Genomic DNA, 25,841 nt, shown 5'->3' on the forward strand with positions numbered 1-25,841 from the left:
TTGGACAAATGTGGTGGAAGAAACAGACGAGCTCTTGGATAGAGGAGCCGACATGTTGCCTTTACTGCAAACTTGTTTGTGTTTGTCATTCATCCAGGAGTTTTGAATAAGTGTCCTTTATGTGGTTTGTCAGAACATTTCACATATTTTTATTTATTGATTTAAAACGTAAAGTGAACATGTTGACAGAAACAGATATACTGTCTTTGGTTACTTTAGAGAAACGTCGACTTCTATTTGTTTAGTTGGTTTTTTAAAATATCTACCATGTTGGTTGTTGATCATGTCAGTCGTGTGATGAGAGAAATGCTTCAGTTTTGCAGATTTATCTCCTCATCTGAGTCCATAGTTTCTCTCCAAGGTCAAATTTCTCAGTAACTCTTCACAAATTAATTCAGCTACCAAACAAAAACACTAAACATCAAAGTTTTACAAACTCCACTTTATGAAAAATTGAACAGTTTACATTCACAGATAACAGTTTTCTTTCTTTCTTATAGGAATTAAATTAGCATTTGGAGTGTAAAGACAGAAATACACATGAAATCTGAAGACGAGCGACTCGTTTCATATGGGAACCGACAACGATAAACACTGAAAAGACAACAGAGACATTTATACAGGTTATTTCATCATTCTACTCTATCTACATACATTTTGGTTTTACTTTAAAATACATTTATTTAGATAAAACTAGACTGTAAAGTGTCACAAAAAGTTACTTCAATCAGTGAACGATGGGAGCTAATCTGAGCCGCCGCAGGGTTTCTGTTGAACCGTCATTACAACTAAAAACTCATCCGTCTTTGGTATATTTACTATTCTTTTCTCTACACATGCATTTTCATAAAACAGAACATTTTAAAAAACTAATTTCTAAAAATAATGTAGTTCCTGATGTAGTTCATTTGAATTCGATGCATAATTTGGAAAGTTGAGTGGAAGGACAAACTGGCTCCAAAAATATTCATACCAGGTTCAGTCCTGATATAAAAAACATCAAGTGTCAATGAAAAGCTGTTTTTTTTCCCTCTAATATTTTGTGCTCTGTGTAACATTACTTCATTATTTACTATTTATTTTCAATTACTTATCAAACTTTCTGAACTGTTTCTAATGTTTGCCACCGTTTATTTACACGTTTAGCTGAGGTAGTCGACCTTTTGTTTTCATCAGTCTGAGTTTCTTTTATTAAACTAGTGGAGCTACTGGTGTATTTAAATGAGCTGCACTGCTGCAGAGCTATCAGGTACATTTATAATTCTGAACATTTATGCCTGTTTAAAAAAATTAAAACATTTGAAATTAATCCACACAGACTACACTAAACATCAGATCATCGGTGAATCGCGAGATCAAACCGTCTAAAGTGGCCGTCGTTCCTACGTTAAAAATATAAATATGACATTCATGTCTGTAAAAACTCTGCGTTTTGATTTTCTCCTTTTGAACTGAACAGTTCAGACATTTCTAACACATGCCTGAACGTCCACTTCACGTTTCATTTGGTTCTGGAGTGTTCTGCTCCGTTCTCGGGTCCTGGGAGTCGCTGGGTTGGGTTCGGTGTGCAGACTGTGGAAACATTGGTTCTGTTAACGGGAATGAAGAAGATTTACTCAGAGGTAGAAATAAAAACATTTCCTCCTCACCTGTCTGGCTGATTCCAGCAGGGCGGCCGCCTCGGCCTGGCCCGTCTGCTGGACCAGCTTGTACAGGGCGCCATCTTGGTTCTGAAGCAGAGCGAAGGGTCGGTCTAATTCCTGGATGCTGCCACCATCAAGAACCTTTAGGCACAACGCAAGTCAAAGTTATTGAGGTATTGACGTATTGAGGCCTTAGTCCTCATGCCGGTGGTTGCAGGCTCGATTCCCAGCCTGGTGACATTTGTTACATGTCTTCCCTCTCTCTCTCATTACCTTCTTTCCTGTCAAACTACTTTAAATAAAGGCCACAAGAGCCAACAAAACCTTAAAAAAAACCAAATGAAACTTCACATTTTGTCGCCATCATCAACCAAATAAACATCAAGTATTTGTATTTGGGTCAATGTTTCACCGAGTCAAAAGCAAATCCAAACTGTGCTTCTTCATCTAGACTTAAAGGAACTCTGTGTTTCTACAAGTTTGTTCCAGATCTGTGGTGCCTAGAAGCTGAATGCTGCTTCTACATACAGCAGATCTTTAAATTGTTCAGTGATTTATAAACTAACAACATATTTTAAAGTTTATTCCCTCAGTGGAAGGACTGTAGAACTGGGTGATCCGCTCTAACTTCCTGGTTTTAGTCAGAGCTCCAGCAGCAGCATCTGGATCAGAGTCATCATTGCAGCAGACCAGAATTCACTTCAACCAAACTGAACATCAGGTTCACAGGTGAACCAGAGTTGGATTAGCACCTTCCCAGATGAACTGGAGCTGGACTCAAGTGGACCAAACGGGCCAGGTGTGAACAAACAAAGCAGAGAGCGATCAGCCAATCAGAAGCCTCACCAGGATGCGGTCGCTGTCTATGATGGTGTTGAGGCGGTGAGCGATGGTGAGAACGGTGCAGAACCTGAACTTTTCCCGGATGGTTTTCTGGATCAGCTCGTCTGTCCTGCAGCAACAAAAACATGTTTTATGATCTGACCTAACCTCCGTGTGTGTGTGTGTGTGTGTGGTTCTCTCCGTAGCGTACCGGGGGTCCACGTTGGCCGTGGCCTCGTCGATGATGAGGATGCGGTTCCTCCTCAGGACGGCTCGGGCCAGACACACCAGCTGCCTCTGACCCACGCTGAAGTTGGAGCCGGACTCGGCCAGAACCGTCTCCAGCTTCCCCGGCAGATCCTCGGCGACGGACTTCAGCTGGACCTGAGGGAAACATGGGCGTCGCTGACGGTCGTTGTGTGTGTGTTGCTAAAGTTGGTGAGTGTCTGTGAAGACTGGCCTCCTCCAGAGCTTTCCACAGCTCCTCGTCAGAGTGCTGGCCGAACGGATCCAGGTTCTTCCTCAGCGTGTCGGTAAACAACACCGGGTCCTTCAGGTGGGAGGGAAAACAAACTAAACTAAACCGTTAATGATCCTTTAAATGTCTGAGCTGAAATACCTGAACTCATGTGCAACACAATATCCATTATATGTCACTCTAAATTATTATTTTTGGTTTGTTTGTGTCCTTACTTTGCATTTATTGACTTTATTTAGTTTTAGATGTGGGCAGTAAAAGCAGCACAACTTCTACATATTTGACTCAAGTAAAAGTTAAAAGTAGACGTCCAAAAATTATTTTACAGTAAAAAATAATTTGGTAAAAAGTTTACTCAAGTACTGAGTAACTGATCAAATTATCAATCACTTCATATTTAAAAAACACATCATCAGACGGACCAAAATATAAACCCAAGATTTTAAGGAAAAACATGCAAATTTTTCGTACGAGTAACAACAAATAACTAAATTAGGCAAAGTAATTTAATTATTATTATTTTTTTTCCATTTAAACCTCATGAAGCTTTAACACAAACTGAAGGTGTTTCTCTGAGTCTGGTGAATTATTAGGTTAAAAACGGCTCAGGTACAATTAAAAAGTAAAAATACTCCTAAAAGTTTTTTCTCAATAACTTACTTGAGTAAATGCAACTAAAAAAGTCTGGCTTACAGTTTGATGCTTTTATTTTGAAATTTTGAAGGAAATACTTCTGGTTTAAGTGTTAACAAAAGGCAGATTAATGGCAAAAGACAGAACAGTAAAATATATCTTGTTGCTAGCAGCACTTTATTACAGCCACAAGCTACATTAATTAAATAAATAAGTAGGAACTTTAAATATTGTGTAACTTAAACTGTGTATTTATGCTAAATTTAAAGTAACCTTTAGATTGTCACCATTATTTTTAAGTTGCATATGTAACGTTTTTTGGTTTACGTTGTGTTTTTCTGAGCACATCCTCAGACTTTAAACCTGAATGTGTAGAGGTGTAGAGGTATTAATAGTTAAAAATCCTGTTGTTGGTTGATTCACATTAAGATGTTTTGACCGAAAAGAAATGTACTGGGTCAAACGAACTGGGTCAATTGGACCTAGAAGTCAGGAAGGAATCAGATTGGAGAGATGTGGAATAAACAATCGCTAAAGAGGGAAAAGGTAAGTTGTTGTGCAAGAAACTTCTGGCAAACGTCTTTCCCTGCTTGCGTGCGAGAAAGTCGGCCAGGAATGGAGAAGAATCTCTGGACAGATAAAGAACCAACAACTTGACTAATTGTCCTTCTGATGAAGTCAAAACCCCAAAATCTCAGAACTTCCAACACATCCAGTGTAAGACGGAGCCAGAATTGCTGCTCAAGCGAGGTCCAGTAACGCCATTGGCCAAAGATTCCCAATACACAACAGAAGACAACTGTATAAAAACCGATGTCAGCAGTAAAAGACGAAACATTTTGGATTCTGAGACAATAAAAATGAGACAATGAAAATGAGATGTGTGAATCCGCAGATGTGCATTAAATGTCTTCCTGTTAATCTGTGAGCAGAGAGAATGGAGTTTGTGTATCATTTCTTTATTTATGTATTTCATGAGTTTAACACCTTTAATTTTCTCCATAAATGTTCTCCAGTTCCACTCAAGTCAAAGAAAATGGCGACAAATAAAAACAGCAACACTGAATTTAAAAAGTCAGATTTTAAATAGACTAAAGCAGCACTGACAATAATTCACAGAGCAACTGAGGACGACGACGCTTGGCGGTAAATCTTTGACCGGCTGAACATACCGTGTGTGTGTGTGTGTGTGTGTTTGGGTCGTGACCTGGAGAGCCTGGCCCAAAGTCCGACTCCAAGCTGCTCCCGGTCAAACTGTGATCTCTGCCTTCAGTACTGGGTTGATCCTGGGTAACAGAACCACTGGACCAGGCCGCGCTCCGTTTCCGCTCACCTGAGGAATGATGGACATCTTCTGGCGCAGGTCGTGCAGGCCGAGGTCAGAGGTCAAAACGCCGTCGATGTAGATTTTTCCCTGGGGTTCTGCCAGGCGGAACAGAGCCGAGATCAGGGAGCTTTTCCCGGCTCCGGTTCTTCCGACGATCCCCAACTGAAATAAAATCATTTGGAAAAACAAACTGGGATTTAAAGTTGATCCCCAAATCAGTGTGAACAGGAAGGAAAGAGTCAAATAAAACCTGAAAGTGTTGGATAAGGTTGTATTTTTCTGAACGGCTTACATGTCAAAAAATAATTAACTATCAACAATTACCAAGAACCGACTGATATGAAACGTTTATGTGATCAATAAGAGGAATGAGGGAGTTTCTGGAAAATAAAACCTTTTCACTCGGTTTAATTGCAGCCCTGATGTCTTTCAGGACCAGCGGACCGTCTGCGGTGTAGGAGAAGCTGACTGTGTCAAAGGTCACAGCCCCATCGCTCGGCCAATCGGGAGGAGGACGCTTCTCCGTTTCCCATGGTGCTTCGCTCTCCAGCTCCGTGTACTCCACCACTCGCTCCACCGAAGTCATCTGGAAATGTGACAAACGTCTTTAAATCAAAGCGCAGCTGAAAGCTGTAAGCGTCCAGTTAATCTGGTAAATGTCAGATTAACTAAGTGAGAAAAGAAATACATTTTCATGCAGGTTTCTGATGTTCACAGTTCCATCACATTTTAATGAATAAAAACAAGTTTTCATTCAACAAGCAGAAGACAAAACCAAACCTGCATCAACGCAGAGATCGTAAAAATATGTTTTTATGACAGATCACAGAAACGTCACAGAGAATCTCAAGGAAAATCTGGAGTCACTTCTCTATATACATGTGATAAATGCAAAACAAGATCCTTGAAAAAGTTTTCAGATTGTTTCCCACCAGAGTCTAGAAGTCAAACGGATGAAAACGTGATGGCAGTGGCAGCATCATGCTCTGGGACTAGTTCTTTCTGTTATTTAGAAACAATTATTCAGGTTTTCTGTTTCCTTTTGAAAACTGAGTCAAATGTAAAACAAAACACAAAAATCTTCATGATGAGCCAAACGACATCCGATAAAATATGCTGAAGGTTTTCGATTTAATTTGACACGATGTGGAAAAGCTGAAGAGACTTGGATTTGCTTTGTGTGTCATAAATATCCAAAGATTTATGATCTTTTGTCGCGGCTGCAGCACAGAGACTCTGCTGCTGAATCCTGAGACACTGGAACAAACCAGCAGGTTTAAATAAACTGGTAAACACTGGGATGCAAACTGGGAAGCTTCAACATTTAGTTTGCTGTCAGATTCTGATATTTCCTTTTGGCCTCAACAGCATTGTGGATCTTTAAAGGCTCATTACGTACCATGTTCTCCACCTCTGCACTTTGTCTCACAGTCCACTGAAAGTTTCCCACCAGGGTCACGGCGTAGGTCAGAACCAGCCCCACCTGCCCGGCCTCCAGGCCTGTGAACCATGACGACGGTTTTCAATTCTCAAAATGATCAAATTAAAAATCATTTCATGTTTAAAAATGTCAAAATATTAAATTGATTGGAGATTTTGATATTTTAAGGACCACAGCAACAAAAAATGTTGTAGATCAGTTTCTTATGAAAGTTTAACAAAAACTCCAACTATGGATATTCTTACGGTTTGAAGCTTTTATTTTGAAGGGAAAACTTCTCGATTAAGTGCTAAAGGGCAGCTTAATGACAAAAGACAGGACAGAAATTTGAACGAAGCTCAACAATTCTGAGGACCTGAACTGGTTTGAACCGGTTTCTGATTCCCAAACCTCACCGTCTCTGAACAGGATGCAGCCAAACGCCGTGAAAGTGATGAATATGGAACAAATGCTGTCGAGCCGCAAAGCGAACCATCTGGAGGTCATCAGGAACAGAAACCAGGCCTCTGGAGCAGAAAAACTAGAATCAAACCTGACTTTCTGACGCAGCTGCAGGTTTACAGGTGAGGCGTTATGGACCTGAATGCAGGTCCTGGTAGGAGTCAAAGGTTTTCCTCAGCCTCTCCTCGGCTCCGAACGCTCGGATCGTCCACAGACCCTGAAGAGACGACGACAGGTGGGAGAAGACGGGACTGCGAGCTGCAGGAATTACATCAACACCACTGGTCAATATTTCACTCATTTCCATTTTTGGCATTTGTTTCGGTTGGTGGCCGTACTTGTGGACTCGAGTCGCTTGATGTCCCGAGACGTGTGCAGGTAGTAGCGCCTCAGGTAAAGGAAGAAGAGGAGCAGAGGGACGACGGGGACGAGGATGAGAGGGATGACGGAGGCGGCCACCGCCACGACGCCGACGTTCTGCAGGAACAGCTGGGAGGAAAACAGACGGTGAGGTTTTAAAAAACAAACACGTCTGACTGCATTTCACTATTTACCTTCATCATCTTGTTTTTATTGAAGCACAATTTAAGAACAGTTAGCAGAGCCAAATGTCTGATTACTATTGGATTTGCACGAGTTTTTGAAAGAAACTTAAATTTGAGGGTTTAATCATAAATTATCATTTAGGGCAAACAGACGTCTACAAATGATAAAAAAAAAAATTATATTTTTTTCTTTTTAAATGTTTTAGTCATGTATCCTTGTAGACTGATTTTAGAAAATTTTATTCATGTCTAATATTTAATATACAACATTAATGACAAGTTTTATTAAGTATTGATTAAGTTTTCACCTGGTAAAAATCCACAAAGGTTATGGGCAGCATGGAGTCCATTTGGCCGATGTCCTTAGAAAACCTGTTGAGAATTCGTCCTAAAGCAAAAGAAAACAATAGATGATGAGTTTTTATCCATGCAGCATATCTATGAAACATCATTACAAAAATACTAAATATTACCAATTAGTTTTTATCTTATTACAGTTTAAATAAGAGAAAATTACCTAACCAGTAACTTTTGAGCAACATATATTATCTTAGCTCAATAGTTCAATAAGTTATTTGCACAAAGGTACTCGGCATTATTGGTTGTGTTTGCGGTGTGACGGCTCACCGATGGGGTTGACGTCGAAGAAGTGAACATGAGAGCGAAGGACGGCGTTGAACATGTTGTTGTGAAGAGTCTGGGCCGATTTCACCAAACCGTGGAAGATGAGTAAACTCCGGACAAAACCAAACACCACGGCGGCCGCGGTGAGACCTGCGGCGAGGTTAGCGTCAGCGCGTTGCCGTGGTTACGCCCGCGGAAGGTGAGGCTCACCTGAGTAAACGCCGAGGTAGAAGGGAAGATGAAGCTCTGTGGGCGTGGCGTTGGCGCCATTTCTGATGCTGACGACGGGAGCCGAGCTGTTGGAGACGTCGGCTCTCGCCCTGGGAGCGACGCAGAAAAAATACAATTAAAATCACGACGTGCTGCGGCGGCTCACAGCAGAAACGTTACGGCGGCGCTCACCAGTAAACCAGCCACCAGTCCTGCAGGATGTACGCAACCTGTGGGAGGTCAACAAGGTCACCAGGTAATTATTACTATTATTATGTTTTATTAAGTAATATAAATACATTAAAGGATGAAAATGAATAATTCAATTCCTTCCTTGAATGAGCAAAGGATCCATCTGCTGCATGTGAAAAGCTCTGCTTCACTTATCAATAAGGTGTATGGATGATCTATTGATTGTTTTCTGGATTAACCGATTAGTTATAAAGTGTAGAAGAGGATTAGGTCACTGAAAAATGAAGAATTCAAACTTTTTTCCTTCATATTTCTGACATTTTTCTCATAAATCTGATTTTAATCTCATAATTCTGAGGAAAAACTCACTTATTTTATTTTTAAGTGGCCCTAATCCTTTTCTGTAAAAAAGGTGGAGATTTTATTTATTTATTTATTTTCCATACTTTAATCCAGGTGAAGCTAAAACTGCCACTTGACTTCCGGGTAAAACACATTTACAGATAAACGTTTTTATTTTTATGTGAAATACAAAGTGTTTTGTCTTCATTGCAGCTCTGAGTGTTTTTGCTCCTTCAGTGAACTTATCTTTCTGGAGTCTCCAGTTAATGATTAACTGATTACTAAATTAGTTGACGATTATTCCAATAATCAATTCATTATGATTAATCGTTTCAGTACTTGTCTTATTCACAAACTAAACTTGATTTGTCATATAAGACTAACTTACTCCTTCAGTTTTCACTCCAGGTCTCAAGGTTTATCCAGGCTCACATAGATCCATAGAAACTAAACCTCCACAATGAATTTTTCACCAATCAGGAACCAGGTTTAGCATCACTATGACGACACAAACCTCAGCTATGATGCTGATGAGAACGATGAGCAGCAGAACCAGAGAGTTGCAGCCGGCAGTGAAGTACTTCAGGTAAATGTGGCTGTCGACGTTTCCTTCTGCTCGACTCTCTTCTGCGAGCATTGGAGCCGCTTCCACCTGCGCAGCAACAAAAGATGCAACCACCAATTATCAAATTAATCAAACTGCAGCGCTGTGACTAATCACAGTTAATACCAAACTTTGAAAACTTGACGTATAAATATCAAAGCTCCTCCTCCTGCAGCACCCCAACCAATTAAAATGCCAAAAAATATCAGAGTACACTACCACACTATTTAAAAGCATCGACGCTGTTGCCTAGGTAACCCTAGGTCAAATATTAATCTGTGTTAAATCAAATTAATGCAGATTAATCACATGCGTTGAATCATAGACGGTCTTGTTTTAGTAACAAAGTTACATGACAAACTAATTTTCCAGTATAAAAGGATCAAAATATAATTTTTTAAATATACCCACAGGAAGTTGGTCTGAGTCTCCGGTGTCAGCTGGCAGGAGGCTGCTGTGGGAACTGTGGGAGAAGTTGGTCCACTGACTGTGCAGAGACAGTTTATCGGAGTCCTGCTCCTCGTCTTTCCTCAGCAGTGAAACCACGTCCAGGCCGGAGCGCTGCAGCTCCCCGTAGCTCCCCTGACCCATGATGTGGCCCTGCAGGCCACCAAGATGTTTCATATTTTATTTCATATTTCCTCTTGCATGTTATTGTTTCCATCCAGATATTTCACGCATTCTTCTGAAACCAGTGCTATGCGCCACAGCAAAGGGAGAAGTAACAGTAGAAGAACAACTCAAAACCGCTTTTTTTTATTGATCTCTGTGTCGGCTACACGCAGACTCGTTGCCATAGCAACCCACAACAGCGACTCTATGTTTCAGGATTTAACACCAAAAATCACTGAAATATGTCCCACACAAAGAACAGAACATTCAGTCTGTTCAAGTTTTAAGTTTATAGGCTTTATGTGTGATTATTAATAAGTAGCTAATCTGGTAGATTAGCTGCTGCTGCTATTAGCTAATCTAACACAGAGGTAGATTAGCTGCTGCTATTAGCTAATCTAACACAGTGGTAGATTAGCTGCTGCTATTAGCTAATCTAACACAGAGGTAGATTAGCTGCTGCTATTAGCTAATCTAACACAGTGGTGCTCTACTGATGATTTCTCACAGTTGGTGTTTTTATTTTGTGACTAAACCAAAGCACCAAATTCCACACCACCTCTACATGCTAAGGTTGTCACAGTCAAGCTAGCATAAATAATCCCTACTTCCCTCTCCATCCATATTTTTTCTCTTAGTTAAAACTTTTTCCTGACCTTGTTGTTTAGTTGTCATAGTGTTGACAATTAGCAGCAAAGCACTGCGACCCTTTCTGTTTTATATGCATACATTTGAGATTTAACGTGTTATGTTGACAATGCAACAGCTAAAACCAATGCTAGCCAACGTTAGGCAACAGCTTTCTGCCCTCCAGCAGGAGGTTGGGTGCGTCTCGCTGAAATGGATCCATACAAAAAAGAGCAGCAGTTTCTCCACACTTACTTCCCTGAGGACCAGAATCTTGTCTGCGGCCTTCAGATACTGCAGCTGGTGCGTGACCAGCACACGACATTTGTTCTGCAGCAGCCCGCAGATGCACCTGAACATCGACAGACAACCAATTAAACAGCGATTTAGAGAAATGAGCCAAGGCGTATTTATTTCACCCTGAAGGGGCGAAGGAGCGTGGCAGCCAGAAACAAACACAGACAAGTAATAATCTGGTCCTCCGGCTTTTTCTGTTCCTCTGTTGTAACAAGTCAACATAAAAAAAGCTAAAACTCAGTTATAAAACCACTAAAAAGGCTTTTAATACAGAAACATCAAACATCTATCAGTGATTTGTTAACAGATCATCTACTGTTCATTTTGAGTTTTAATAACCTATTTCTTACATATGAAACTTGGATGTTATTCTAAAGAATTAATGATTAACAACAGAGAAATTTCCACTCACTGTTCAAAAAGATGCTTTCCAACTTCTGCATCGACGGCACTTAAAGGATCGTCCAGCAGGTAGATGTCTGCTTCCTGGTACACAGCTCTGAAAACACAGCTTGGTTTTAATTACTCAATCATGTCAGCTGACATTTAAATGTATAAAAATACCTACAAATATTTGGGTCAGAATCATTTACAGAGAAATGAGAAGTGAAATGTCCAGACGTCCTAATAGGAAATGAGGCAATTTATGGTTTCTGTGTGAAACTAAATGCAAAATTGTTTGACAGTCTTTATTTCTTCATGAAACTTGATGATGTCGGCGACTGTCTCCACACCTGGCCAGGTTGAGGCGAGCTTTCTGTCCTCCGCTCAGCGTGGCTCCTCTGTCCCCGATCAGAGTCAGATCTCCATCAGGAAAAAGCTCCAGATCCTAAAAAGCAACAAGATTTAAAAAATAAAAAGGTTTGAGCTGCAAGACGGACAAAGATCTTTAATAGAGTTCTGTTCAGTTAGTTTGATATAGAAATAAATGTCTAGAGAAGCAACTTGTTGACTAAACAAAACAGATTCAAAGAATAAATAAATTCCTACACACTTCACATCTACATAGTGTTAACATAAAACCCTGTTACACTCATGAAGACGTGTGAAGGCGTCTCACCTTCTTCAGGGCGCAGGCGCGCAGGACTTCCTCGTACTTCTTCGGGTTCAGCTCTCTCCCAAACAGGATGTTGCTGCGGATGGTTCCGGGGAAAACCCAGGGCTGCTGGGAGGCGTAGGCCAGCTGACCTCTGACCTCCAGCACGCCCGCGTCGCGCGGCAGCTCTCCCAGGATGGCGCTCAGCAACGAAGACTGAGGCAGGAAGAAAACGTTGGCAACAGGAAGGCAGGACAGTTTGACCAAGTAACTCAGGGGCGTTTAAACTTTCTGTCACCTGAGCCAAAAACAGGCAAGTAAAGGAGTCCACTTTTTAAATAATATTTGATAGGGATGTTTTGGTATTATCATTTTGTTGTTACTTTAGTTCATATTTCAGTCTAATGTTAGTCAGTTTAAAGTGTTCTCTTCTTTAAACTGTATGTGTGAACTGATCTGGGGGTCACAGCTGCCTGTTATCTTTATGTGAAACAGTTTGACCGAGATTTGAACCGGGCTCAGATCATGGGACAGATGTTAAATTGTTTTACGACCTTTGCTGTGTTTGGGTACAATGTTTTACGACCTCTGCTGTTTCCTCTGCTGTCTATCTTGCCTATCCTCCCTCTTTGAAGTTTGAAAATAAAAGACAAGCTCTACCCAAAGATCTTCAGAATGCTCTGTGAACGGCTCGGAAGAGCAGTTGACAGAGTATTTTCCTTTTGCAAAAGTTTAGTCATAAAATTCATATACGTTGTCTGTGGTTCTTTTATGTAGGTTCTAGGAAAATACCTATCAAACAACACATGTTTTTATATTTATTGTAGATCCAAAACTTAAAATGGATTTTATCAAATGTGGGCCATAATAAATAAAATAAAATGATAAAATGCCAGAGTAAATGTCAATTTCACCAAAAAACTCAGAAATTTAGAGATTAGTCTCAGGAAAATGTTGATGTTTTTGATGTATTTTTGACATTTTCAGAGTGTTTTGTTGTAAATTGACTCCTTTTCTCTCGACAATGGTCTTAATGCACTGTAGTGAATTTTGCATGTTTGCTGTATTAAAGAAATGCATCCAGTTTTCTGTTTCTTTTAGGGTCGATTGAATAAATTTATTTTAATTTGAGTCACTTTTGGTAAATTTAGTCAAGTTTAATAAAGAATGAAACCTGATTTTGATGCAGCAAAGTTCACTTTTCAGTAAGTCTCTTGGTTTTACCTTTTGTTGAAGTTTAGCTATAAAAAGACAAATACTTTTGTCAGAAAGTTAGAACTCTCCATCTGCATGTAGGGTCAAATTTGGATCACATTTTAATTGCAGTTGGGGGCCGAACAAAACCAGTCCAATGGTCTCACCTCTGACCTCCCCGTTACTGACCTTTCCAGCCCCTACGGGTCCAATCACAGCTAAAAGCTGATGCGGTTTCACTGAGACAGAAATGTTCTGCAGAGACGGAGAGTCCAGAGTCTGGAAGATCCAACAACAAGAGATGAAATTCTTTCCTCCAAACATTTTCCAAAAGCACTAACTCCCTGTGGACAATAATCCAACCTTGTCCCAGCAGCAGCTCAGCTTCTCCATCGCCACGGCGCTTTCCTTCATTTCCTCCAGGTGCAGTTCAAAGGTTCTTCGCTCCACTTCTTGCAACGTCAGGAAATTCTGGAAGGAAGTTAATAAACAAAAGATTTTCAGAAATAACAAAACGCAGGTGACATTTTGTCCTCCAGTCTTTTATTCCTGCTTCTTAAGGAAATCACTGAAACCAGAAGCTGTGTCTGTTTTTGTTGTGCAGCCATGTTCAGTTTTACCCATATAAATTATACTGGACGATAAATTATCCCAGAAGTTATTACAATAAACGATAATATTGTTGTTTTGAGATCATTTTCAAGTAACATAATGATAATAAAGCAAGAACAGATTGTCAAAGATTAATAAACGTTCAATTCTAATGAACGTTTTAACACTGGAACTGGAAGAGATTTCAAATATGCAAAATAAACAAACAAGACAGCAAATAAAATGAATTATGATAAACAAAGTTTTTCTTCAAGAAACATAGTAAGGTGAGACCAAAAACCTTTATCATCCAGTTTTTGGTAGAAAAAGAGAAAAATATTAAATCATGCAAATGGAAATAACTGAGTTGGTTTTAATTTATTGAGACAGGTTTGATAATATTTCTAACTAAAGAACAAATCAATTCTTTTACTGCTTTAAACATTGTTTTACTGTTATATTAACACAATTTCCTGATGTGTTAATAAGTAAATAAAATGTTTTTTCACCAAACATGATTAAAGGAAGTCTCTATTCAGAAACGCCTCGTTTCTTTGTGCTCATTTATGAAACAAATCTTATGTTCCACTAAATCCAGTCATGTGACTGCAGAGGCCAATGAAATCCAGCCGGGTCATCAGCAGGTTCAAGCTTTGTGTTGGGACCCCAACACCCGAATGTTGAGTCTTAAAAGTATCTTTATTTAAGATATTACAGCACAATATGTCTGGTTTGCAGCTGCTTCCAGTTCTTAGTGGAGATGAAAATTGTGTTCATTAATTTTCACTGTTAAATGCAGAAATGAACTTTTACTGCCTGAATTTATTTCCAAACCCATTAATATCCATTAATGTGGATAGCACAAGCTGCTGCACCCAAAACAGACATAAATGCAAGTACTTAATCTGAAAATATGCTAATTTTAGCATGATTAGTGTTTCTAATATGTATGTGTAGAATATGCATCAATCATGGGTGACTTTTATATGGGTGATATAAAAGTCACCCATGCTGCTCAGATCCTGAATGGACAGATTTTTGCATGTTTTGATCAACCTACTGCTGTATTTAACTACTAAATTAGATTTTTAATCCAGTTTGTAGTAGAGTTGAACTTCACCTTAATCCTATGAACGCTCACTATGGTCTCTGACATCTTTTCGATGGCGAGAGGGAAGAACAGCGTGACGGTGAGCTTAATGGTGCCATAGAGCGACACGGTGACGAACACGCTGCTGGCCGTGATGGCGTTCCCCAGCAGAGTGTAGGCAGCGAACGTCACGAAAACCGTGATCTTGCTACTGGCGAAGAAGGAAGCCATGTTGAGTCCGCGCAGGTAGGAGCTCTTCAAAACCTGGCAGATTTCTTTCCTGGAAATAAAAAACAGTCTGATGTGATTCTACAGGCTTCAGTTTTCAGCTTCACCCAGGGCTGTTTGTCAGGAATAAGATCAGGACAAACTTCTGTACATTTCAAACATAAATCTGCTTTAAAGCGCAGATCTAAGGACAGATTTATTCTCCCTCCCTGGAGCATCCAATCTCAAACAGATCGTATCTGGTTTGTAGAGGAAGAGCTTTGATGAGATAAAACTCACTGAAAGGCTTCCATCAATGCCAAAATGAGCATTTATGACTTTAGTATGAGGGAATGTTTTGCTTTTTTTCTTGGAATGGAAGTTAAGGGAACTTTTAAAAGTTGGCTGTCATCATATTTGTAGTTTGATCAAACATCTAAAAACTGATTTTTTTTCTCCTTTGCTCAGGAGAAAGTCTCTAAATCCAGTTTCCTGAAATAACTTCCAGCTAAAACCTGATAAATGATCAATTAAGTACGTTTTAATATCCTAATGAAAGAGTTTAAAATGGCAGATTTCTTTTCAGGTTTTCCGCTTGTCAAATCATCCACTGGTTGAGATTCCTGAGGATAAATGGAAACGATTTGTTGCTGCAGAAGCTTCTTTACAATATCGAATCTTAAGCTACGAGAAACAAACTGAAGATTTCCTCAGGCAACGTCTGACGAGATCTAAAGGGTGAAGTGAAACGAAACAAGGAGGAACGTTCAGCATTCCTGACCTACTTTTACCTCCAGTGAACACAAAGTGAAATACCTCTCAAGTATTAAATTCATTATTTTTGTTTCTGAGTGGCAGCTTCACAGGGGTTTGATGTGTTACTGCAGATGAAATTGCATTCAGACACAATGAAAAAAATAAGAAATTTTAGTTTTGTGCAAGAATTTCACAGGTTCAAAGGTTAAAGGAGAGGTAAAAGGTCAAACGTCAGAAGCAACAATGGAGGATTCCAGATAATCTGAGTTTCATAAAACGAGTTAATCTGTTAATCATTAATTCATGTTAGAGAAAATGAGTTCATGAGGTCAAAGTTGAGGCTCTGCACCGATGAGGTTTTACACGTGAACTGATTTAGGAGACGATTGGAAAAAAACAGAGCAACAAAAATCTGAACTATAGATTAAATAAATTATTCCAACATTGAAACATGGAGCAAAATGAATTAGTTTTTATCGCCTTCCTAAAAAAAGGTATTTTGTAATTTTTTTGAAAAAAGTGAATTAGTCTAAAACTAAAAAATAACTTTTTTTATTGGTGATAATGTTGAATCTTTCATTTAAGATATTTAATTCACGCTGTTTATTACCTCCTTAAACTGAGATTATGGCGTAGCTATACCTTTAAATTCAGATTAAATTCAGAATCAGAACTCCTTTTAATGTCATTGTGCAAGAATAAAGCAACAAAAAATTAAAAAGAAGCTCTTCTTGAAGGAACTGAGACGTTTAATTTAATAAACTAAATTAAATTAATTAATAAATATCTGGTTTTAGATGGATTTCCTGTGAACGACTCTTGAGTTGAAACTGTTTTTTGTCTTTAAACTCCAGTTAAAAACATAAAAATATTTAAATCTTTCAAGACTAAAACATTGTATCATAGCGCTAAAGCTCATTTTGTTTGACTATAATCATATTTATATAATCTGTTTTCATTAAATCGTCTAATAACATTTATAAATCCATTTTTATGTGTGAAGAGGCAAAAGGAGGAGATCATTTCTTAATTCCTCACTGACAACAGTTAAACTAATTTCTCCGAAAGCCTCCGTTCACCGTGAGACACGAGGTTAATTTTTACCGTCGGAGTTCAGCGATGAGAGCCGACAGCGGTTTCTCCCAGGCGTACATCTTGATGATCCTGATGCCAGACACCACTTCGCTCATGATGCGGATCCGGCTGTCGGTGAGGACGGCCGTTCTGCTCCTGCAGAAACACGAAGCGCTTCAGGTTCCTCAGAAAGAAATGCTTCCATCGCAAATGTGGAAGAAGAAAACTTCTGTTTGCATCTCAAGATGCTTCTTTGTTTCCAGGAATCCACTCCTGTTCAGTGCCAACATGTAAAATAATGACTCGTTATTAAACAGCAAAACAAACCAGATTGACAACATCTGAATGGGAATAACCTCAAAAGCGAGTTTGTCCATGTTCAATGCCAGGATTTAACACGGCACATGTCACAACCAAATGAAAGTAAACTAAAGCCCAAACTATTAAAATCACTTTTTGTAGGCATGAAGAGTGAGTGTTCCTGTTTCTCACCTGAAGATGCCAAACAGTTTTCCGAACCACGTCTGGACCGGCATCATGAGGGCGACGGCGGCCACGCCGGCCAGACAGGAAGGGCCGATTTCAGACCACAGGAAAACGACAATGACCAGCGCCTGAAGCGGTCCGACCCACAGGTAGTGCAGGTTCAGGATGATCTACAGAGACGGCCAAAACCAGTGAGCGTAAACAGAATTCACATTGGACAGCTGAGCTAAGCATTAGCATTAGCTTACCTCGTCAAAGCGGTTTACGTCATTAGAAAGGAGGTTGACGATTTGCCCGGTGGTTGTTCGTCCCATCGACTCGCTGCTGAGACGCAGAGCCTGGAGGGAGAAATCTTCCTGTCATGGAACAATTTAATCCAGTATTTCTGTGCAGACTGTCTAAATATTTCACTGACCTTCTGGTAGATCATGTGACACATGGCCACTCGAATCCTCATGCCAATTCGGAGAACCTGGTAGTAGTAAAGATGTTGGAGGATCGTCAGTGCGAAGGTGGAGACGGACATGGCGGCAGCAAAGCCGTACGCTGCGTAAAGACCAGCAGCATCGTCTGGGTTGTACTTCTCAAAATACTCAATTATTTTCCCCAGAAGAAGAGGCTGGACAACCTTAATGGCTTCCTGGAAGAGAAAGAAAGAAACTGTTAGTTTTAAACATGCAAACATTTGACGATAAAAAGGAAAAACATTTAAATTTTTTAAGAAAGGAGTTGTGATAATATCACAATTTATTTAAATTGGATTTTAACATCAAACAACCCTTTTTAATACAAAATAAATATGATTTATTTGTTTTAAGGGTGACAAGTTTATCCAAACTAAAGTGGACAAAGTGAAAAAATAACTACAACACCTGCTGAACGCATCAGAGGCGTAGCTGTGAAATGGTTCAAATTTGACGATTAACTCTAGATGCATCTGTTTTCACAGCCTTGTGTCTATAAAACTAGATCCACTTAATGAAATAAACATTTATTTAGAAACATGTTCCACCCAATCAGCAGATTTTTCCATTTCTGATCCACCGAATGTTTGGATTCACCTCCTCTTCATCAAACGGCTGAACTGCCTCCTTCATTTGATTGAGTGTTTTTTATAGTAGCGTCTGTGTTTCTGTTCCTAAGTCAAGTTTTAGAAAAGTCCAGTTTGAGTCCAGTTAAGGTAACTAAAGTACATTTAGTTGCGTCTTATCAAACCAAGTGTTTGGTGTATCGACTGAATATGAAAGCGTTAGAAGCCATTTTTTCTTACATATTCTCATCAGAGCGGCGTTTAAAAGCTGCTTTCTGTTTTTACTCAGCTTATCTTAGTCTGACAAAAAAGTTGGTTTTATGATCTAAAACCTGTAAGTGTGACAACATGTTTCTAAAGTTTAGAACCAGACAATAAATGACAATGTAATTTAGCTACTTTATGCAACTAAAATAAATAAATAATCTGTTTCTGATCAAACATTTTAAAGTGAATCTACGATTTAGGACAAAAATATAATTTAAGGTGTAAATATAAATCCAGAAGTGATTTAATTATCAATCAAATATAAATAACTTTCAGAACATACCAGTGAGAAAACATACAGCCCAGCTAAAGCGTAGGATTTCCCATAGGCCTTAATGAGAACCCGGGTCAGTTTTGGGTCCCGGAGTTCCTTTGTTGCACTTCTTACTTCTTGGGTCCAAATTCTAGGAGAAAACAAATGGATTTATTCTTTATTAAAACAAATAAGTCTCCAACGAAAGCATTTCATGTTTATTTATTAGGCTTGAGTGAGTAAATGTGAGTTTATTTGCTGACTCAGTGTCAAACAGTAAACCTGGTAAATCTTTACTCAGAGCAGGTCAAACACTAACATAGCAGCATCTAATCAGACTGGTGAATGATACAACATTTCACTGTTTCAAATAACCTCTTCAAGATGGCAACACAAGATAGAAATACAATTTATTGTCTCACAAATGGGAAATTTAGGAAAACTTTTTTTTTTCATATTTCATATTTCTGATTGGCTGCCAGTTAAATTTATTAATCTGTTTTAATTGTTAAGCCAGAAATGGAAAAGTTTGACCAGAAAACACTGAAGTTGCACTCTGAATGAGTACATCTCAACTTTATCACTCACACAAGCTAAAGTGGTTGAATATCATATAACCATCTTTATCATGTAAAGCACTTTGAACTTCTTTGTTGCTGAAATGTGCTATACAAATAAACTTGACTGGAGATTCACCTCAAATGCCTTTAAGAACAAACAAACTCCATATCACCAGACTTATGAGATCATGTTTGGTACAGTAACTTCACTCCATCACCACTTCATGATACTGCCTCTCCTGGCTTGTACATATACTGTCAAAAATAAGTTAATTTATCCAAATATGGTATTTCTATTAATAATAGAGACACTAATACAGATGCTAACCAGTTCTCATATCACCAAGATAAGGCCTGTGGCTTAGGTTAGCTTGTTCTCAGTTATCTCTGGACTTAACCGGGGCTACCCAATGTCGGGTATCCATTTGGGGCTACCCAACGTTGGTGATGTTGTCCATGGTGTCAGGAACTGGATCACAACAATCACAGCCATTGACAGGAACCCTCCTCTCTGTTTGGGAGTCTCAAGGTCTCGATGACTATGTGCTTTTGTTGGTACTCTTTATCCATGATCCTCTCTGTGCCCAGGAGAGGTCGTAGTAAGGCTAAATTGAGGTCAAAGTTGAAGGGCAGCAATTGTCTCATTGGGAAGAATTCAACATCTCCAAATGAAGGTATTGGAGGAGAACCACTTCTCTTCCATTCAAAGTCCCTGGCAACAGGAATCATAGACTTCAGGCAATTGATTACAATGGTTCAAGTCCTAGGAGCCTCTTGATGAACGTTCTCCAGGAATGTCTCACCTGTATGAGACTTCTGGGTAAACCCAGGACATGCTGGAGGTATGATAAATCTATTCTGGTCTGGCATGTTCAAGTGAGAAGGAATGTCAGGGTTTCTGTCCTGAATTTGTTCCCAACTAAGCAAAAGATAATAGACTGAACTCAAATCCACTGAAGCTTGAACTCCCTTTAACTAAACCAAAGTGTCTACAAGTTACTGCCTACACAGCATATTTCCTATTCAATTGACAAACCACTCTTCATTAATCTACAAGAAAAATTACATCACTCTCAATCATCGGCTGTCAAAATGTAAAAACGCCTGTCAGACATAAAAATGTAAATGTAGGAATGTAAAGGCAAGAACCAACAACTGCCAAGGCTCATTGGTCCCAAAGACAATATTCCAAATATATTGTGGTCTTTCAGACTATATAAACTTGTGTCTTCTCCTATAAACAAATAATTGTTCTGGTTTTCTTTCTTCAAAGTTTTTTGTACGCACTAAATGAAGGTTGAAATGTTTGATGCCATATTAGCTGTTGAGTGTTTGGAGGTTTCTCTGGGCAGTGCAGATTCTCACCTTAGGGTGAACCTGTGGTGTCAGCCAATCCTGACAGCATTGGGTTTTTCTGCTTAATTAGTGCATTAAATAATAGAGCTAATCTTTAGCTCGACTTGCAGTCCAAAGTCTGACAGAACATCAAGCTCCAGAAATTCAGCTCACTGTTGATGCCTACATGGATCCCAAATGTTTTTGTGAGGTACAACTCTTGATCAAACCCAGACAAGAAAACAAGGCAAAGAAGCTGCTGTGCTAATTTCACAGCTCACTAAATTATTAAATCCTTTTGAACTTTCACATTTCCTCAAGTAAAATAAATAATCTTCCACACATTTTATTAGGATTTGATGTGACAGATCAACACAAAAATAATTGAGGTACCAGTAACAGGCGATAGACACGTGATCAGTATCAATAGATAATACATAACTCTCACAACGCGCTAAGCTAGGTTGGTGGAGTCAACTAACTCTTTGGTTACCTAGCAACCCATTAATTCTTTGGTTACCTAGCAACAACCTGCTAAGTAACATGTGCAGCAGGAGTTTCAGGTTTTGCTACTGTGCCTAATAACTACGTTGTGGAGTGAAATCTGGACAAAACAGGAAAGGTGATGCCACCAGTATAGCTCCCTTTCAGCTGTTTACAACAAAAAAAACAATCAATATTAACTATTGATCTCTATTGACTCTTAATTGACTATTTGTTCTCTCTTGACCTCCTCAGATAAAGGATTTAACAGAACAAGTTGCTGTTTTATAAGCTAATCCTATTTAAACTTCTTGTTATCTTTCTCCCTGACCCGTCTGATCTGCTCCTTGGTCTCGTGATTCCATTTGTTTTCTCAAAAAATAACTAATGTGTTACCAGAACAGCTCAGCTTTCACACAGGGCGAATTAGAAACAGGCCCTCAATTGGACCCATCAGCTAATCTGCTTGTTCTCTATATTTAGGCCAAATGGACAGATTTAAATAAGCAAAAATATTAGTGCTTTACTTTAAACTGATACAATAAACTGCTTCTTAATTATGTCACATGGGGGATAAATGATTAATCTCACAGGGCATGACATCAGTAGAGTTTAACAGACTCTTATTATAGAAATAGTGCTTCAGGAATCATGACCTTAGAAAAGCACCACAGAGATCAGATCTACTTAAGAAGGAGAAATATCGACTCATCTCTTCCCCTGAACAAGCTGCCGATAAAAATCCTAAAAGTCTGACTGGACATGAGTGCTTTGACTTTCTGTGTTGCAAGAAAACATTTCCAGGGAAAACTTTTGCCGCAATCAAAGTGTGTAATAGTAAGTGGGCAAAACATATTACTAGGTTTTGTTCAGACAAAAGATGAACACAAACAATATTAAAATCCATCAAGAAAAAAGATTTTATGATCCCTAAACAAGCAAACAATCATCTGGTGTACATTGGTAAGAAGTTGGTCATTATTCTGATGCTATAGGTTCAGTTATTATATTGTTATTATTATTAAGTGTCTGTAGATTTTCTTGTCTTGTTATGAAAGTCAGCTTGTTTATATAATATAAATTCTTTATTGGTTCTTTTGAAAAGGCACATAAATATTACAACACATCTTAATTACACATTTTTGATAATTAGTGCATCGGTAAGTAACAAATTTCATTAAATTGAGATAAGAGATAGGATTAAATAAGTGTTCACTTCTTCCTTCTGCTTTTCATACAGAAAAATAAGATATGCACATGTTTTCTTGTTTTTAAAAATTAAGTAAATAAATCAAAAAACAACATTAATAAGTATACGAATAAGTAGAGTGATGATAGACAATCATTTTAATCCAAATGAAACATTCAAGACTTTAATTGAGATGAAATTTTTGGTCACTTTTAACTGAAAGTTGTCAAATATTTCCCTTCTTATTTTAACGGTGAGTTAAAACACACACTAGAAGCAACAAATAAAAAATTTAATCAAAATTGACCTGAACTGCAAATAGTAAAAGATTTCAAAAAACAGACTTTTACCAAATGTGGATCAACTTTCAGAGCCTCAGGACGATTTGAACGGGGAAACTAATCCAGATTAAACCTGACCGGATCGTCCAGATCAGGTGGTAACTCCCATTCTGCTCCCATTCTGGACCCGTCCAAACATCTCCACTCAGTCATTTATGTTCATCAGTAAAGTAACCAGGTCTGTTTACCTCTGCAGGTTTTCTCCCAGGTTTTCTGAGCCGTCCTCTGGCAGAACGCCGTACATGTCGCTCTCGTTGAGTCGCTGTTTGTTACCGCGGTGCATCAGCGGCGTCAACCAACTGAAACAGAACCGCAAAGAGTCCAAATCAACCCAGCAGCACCGAAACAACCACAGCTGTTCATACGGCTGCAACTAACCTTTACGTTAGCTATCAATTATTCTATTAGTCTTAATTCTGAAGATTTTTCATTTAACCCGTTAAGTTTTTGTTATACAGTATTAGAAATAAACAAACAAATTCCTCTTTTTAAATAAAAAAATAAAAAATGTTATTGCCTAAAATGTGATAAAACTTGAACTATGCCACTTTTTTTTACAGTTTCAGCTCAATTACAGGTCAAAAAAAATTTTTTTGAGTCATTTTATCCCAGTTAACGATTAATCAATTACTAAATTAGTTGACTGTTATTCCAATAATCTCCAAACATGGAGAAGCAGCTTTCAGCTTCTATGCACCACAAATCTGGAACAAAGTTCCAGAAAACTGCAAAACTGCTGAAACACTGAGTTCCTTTAACTCTGGTCAGAACTGCCTTTGATTGACAATAAATGGAATATTGATCAAGATATTTGATGTTTACTGTGGATTTTAATGTTCTTATTTAACAAAATGTTACGTTTGTTATTAGTTTTCACAATTGTTGAGTTATTTTTTATGAAATATGCTCTGCATAAAAATTTGTTTGACTGACTTAATTCATAATTTCATCCCAATTAATCAGATGAATTGTTTCAGATCCAGTTTTTTGTGGATCCTGAGAGGAAAACTCAAGTTATGAGTTTACACCCAGCCTAGGAAACTTATAAGTGTCTAAACTTTCATCAAATTAAAACGATAAGTTTTAGACTTTAAACTCAAGAAAAATTGGGTTATGCGGCAAAACAATAATTGAAAGCAAGATTTAAAAAATATTATGGAATCAAAAGTTTTTCTAAGAAACGAAGCAAAAAATAATAATAATCTAAACTAAGTAGTAACTATGAGACCAGTAGAGTAAAATGAACACAAGCTAAAAAACAAACAAACAAAAGTGGACAAAATATAAGTTTTTCTGCAAGAGTTTGTAGAAATTCCTCTACAGAAAAGCAGAGGAAATTTCTCTTAAATACGTAAATAAAATTTAACCTCATCTTAGCCTGATATTACAATTGACCAGAATATACTAAAAAAAATGCACAAAAATTGGTGCCATTTTTAAATAGATCAAATTAAGTTCAATTAATAAATATTTAAAAGTGCTATGTATGCAATAATGTCTTACAAAGCACGTTTAACCACAACGTGGTTAGGAAACGTCTTATAAATTCGCATATTATGACCCGTCATGTACAGACGGAACATTCAGCGCAGCTGTCAGTCCCACAGTCTTGTTTTCATTTTGAATATTTTTAGCGGCGGGGTGAGAAAAAGTTATTCACAAAGTTTCAAAAGACTTCAGAACTGCAGAACCAAACCTGATCAGCACCGACCCCCGGTTCGTTTGCAGTAATAACAACAACAGTAACATAGAAACATTTCCTGGCGCCGCGCCGCTTCTCTTACCAGAGGAACAGCTTTGAGAGCAGGCTGGCGGTGGCCAGCGGGTTCCTCCTCCTGCCTCCCTTCTCCGGGTTCTCCATGCTCGGACTGTCATCGGCTCAGGCGGCTGCGCTCCTGTCAGACCCTGGAGCAAATCGCTGACAGGACACGCAGGCGGAGACTCAGCTTATAGGCTCGCTGCAGCTGCGCCTTTGCAGTCAGCTGGTGCGCAAACGGCGCAGCGCAAACACGAGGAAAGCTGGAAGGGAAAGTGAGATTGTTCACCTCGGATAATCGGCTTCACTTTCGGTTGTTTTTACCGAGGCGAACTACGGAGTCTGGGTTCGTGTTTACATATTTCTGATCATGTGACCCCAGTCCAGCCAATGACTGCGGTCGTGACGATCACATGAGAAACGATTCGCCGCGTTTGAGTTTTTAAAACGCGACTTCAGGCTCAGAATAGGAATATTTTACACAGATAGAGCAGCCAAACAACGTCCTCAAGTAAAACCAGCACCACGTCAACATATTTTTACTCAAGTAAGAAGAAACCATCCAAAAGTATTTGGTAGAAAGTCTACCCAAGAACCCTAACTGATTAAATTATCATTTAAAAATTACGTAATCAGACAGACCGAAATATGAAGCCAAGAGGAAATGTTGGTATTTCAAGGAGAAAAATGACAATAATTCATAGCAGTAATAATAGATGTTATAAATGTTTACGTTTTGCTGAGATAGTTCAATTTGATTGATCGATTGATATTGTATCAATGAAACAACAATGCTTTATAAAAGCATAAAGCTGCAACTGAAACAACCTAATCAATTTAATCACTTTTGATTTCAGGTTTCCAATATCCAAATGGGATCAAAGCTTCTTTTAGCAGATGTGATTGAAGTCAGTTTAGTTTTAATCTCATTACTCTAACAATCGGTTAAAGAAGCACCTAAACAACCACTCACATTGGATATTCAGTTACAACTCACAAAGATAACCGCAAAAATTATGTGTTGACACTGATAAACTCTTCCTTCCAGCCTCCTGGAGTCGATCAGGTAGATTTTACTTATCAAAGCTGTTTGTCTCTCTTTCCCTTTTAGAACAGTAACTAACAGCCGTGCTACAAATCTGGTATTTCAAAACTCGTAGTTTTAATTTACTTCTTATTTTACAATAAAATCAGGAGGTAGAAAACATGTTTACAGTGTAAGGCTGATATATTTAGAACAAGAGTTAACTTTACAAAATTCGCAGCAAACGAAAGGCTCTTGTACTAAAACGCAGAGATAATTTATCTTAGGTTTGCATTCATTTTACTAAAACCAGCTGACCAAACGTGCTAGA

At 38.6% G+C, this 25,841-nt stretch overlaps 1 protein-coding gene across 1 annotated transcript; it reads right to left on the bottom strand.

Moving 5' to 3' along the window:
- Positions 1-427: 427 nt before the first annotated feature.
- LOC103476707 (multidrug resistance-associated protein 4-like) lies at positions 428-25,841 on the bottom strand. The gene is made up of 31 exons (XM_008429221.2): positions 24,515-25,841; positions 22,919-23,029; positions 18,853-18,973; positions 17,688-17,912; positions 17,521-17,610; positions 17,279-17,442; positions 16,817-16,942; positions 14,780-15,029; positions 13,432-13,539; positions 13,258-13,347; positions 11,899-12,090; positions 11,573-11,667; positions 11,251-11,337; positions 10,797-10,893; positions 9,714-9,902; positions 9,213-9,350; positions 8,357-8,394; positions 8,165-8,274; positions 7,958-8,104; positions 7,639-7,718; positions 7,124-7,274; positions 6,924-7,043; positions 6,740-6,850; positions 6,303-6,403; positions 5,298-5,489; positions 4,910-5,065; positions 2,926-3,015; positions 2,677-2,849; positions 2,490-2,595; positions 1,650-1,784; positions 428-1,572 (listed from the first exon to the last, which is right to left on the bottom strand). The coding sequence occupies exons 1-31, from the start codon at positions 24,589-24,591 to the stop codon at positions 1,495-1,497; spliced, it is 3,948 nt and encodes a 1,315-aa protein (XP_008427443.1). The 5' UTR covers positions 24,592-25,841; the 3' UTR covers positions 428-1,494.

Source organism: Poecilia reticulata, linkage group LG2, assembly GCF_000633615.1.
Source record: "Poecilia reticulata strain Guanapo linkage group LG2, Guppy_female_1.0+MT, whole genome shotgun sequence".
Lineage (NCBI taxonomy): Eukaryota > Metazoa > Chordata > Actinopteri > Cyprinodontiformes > Poeciliidae > Poecilia > Poecilia reticulata.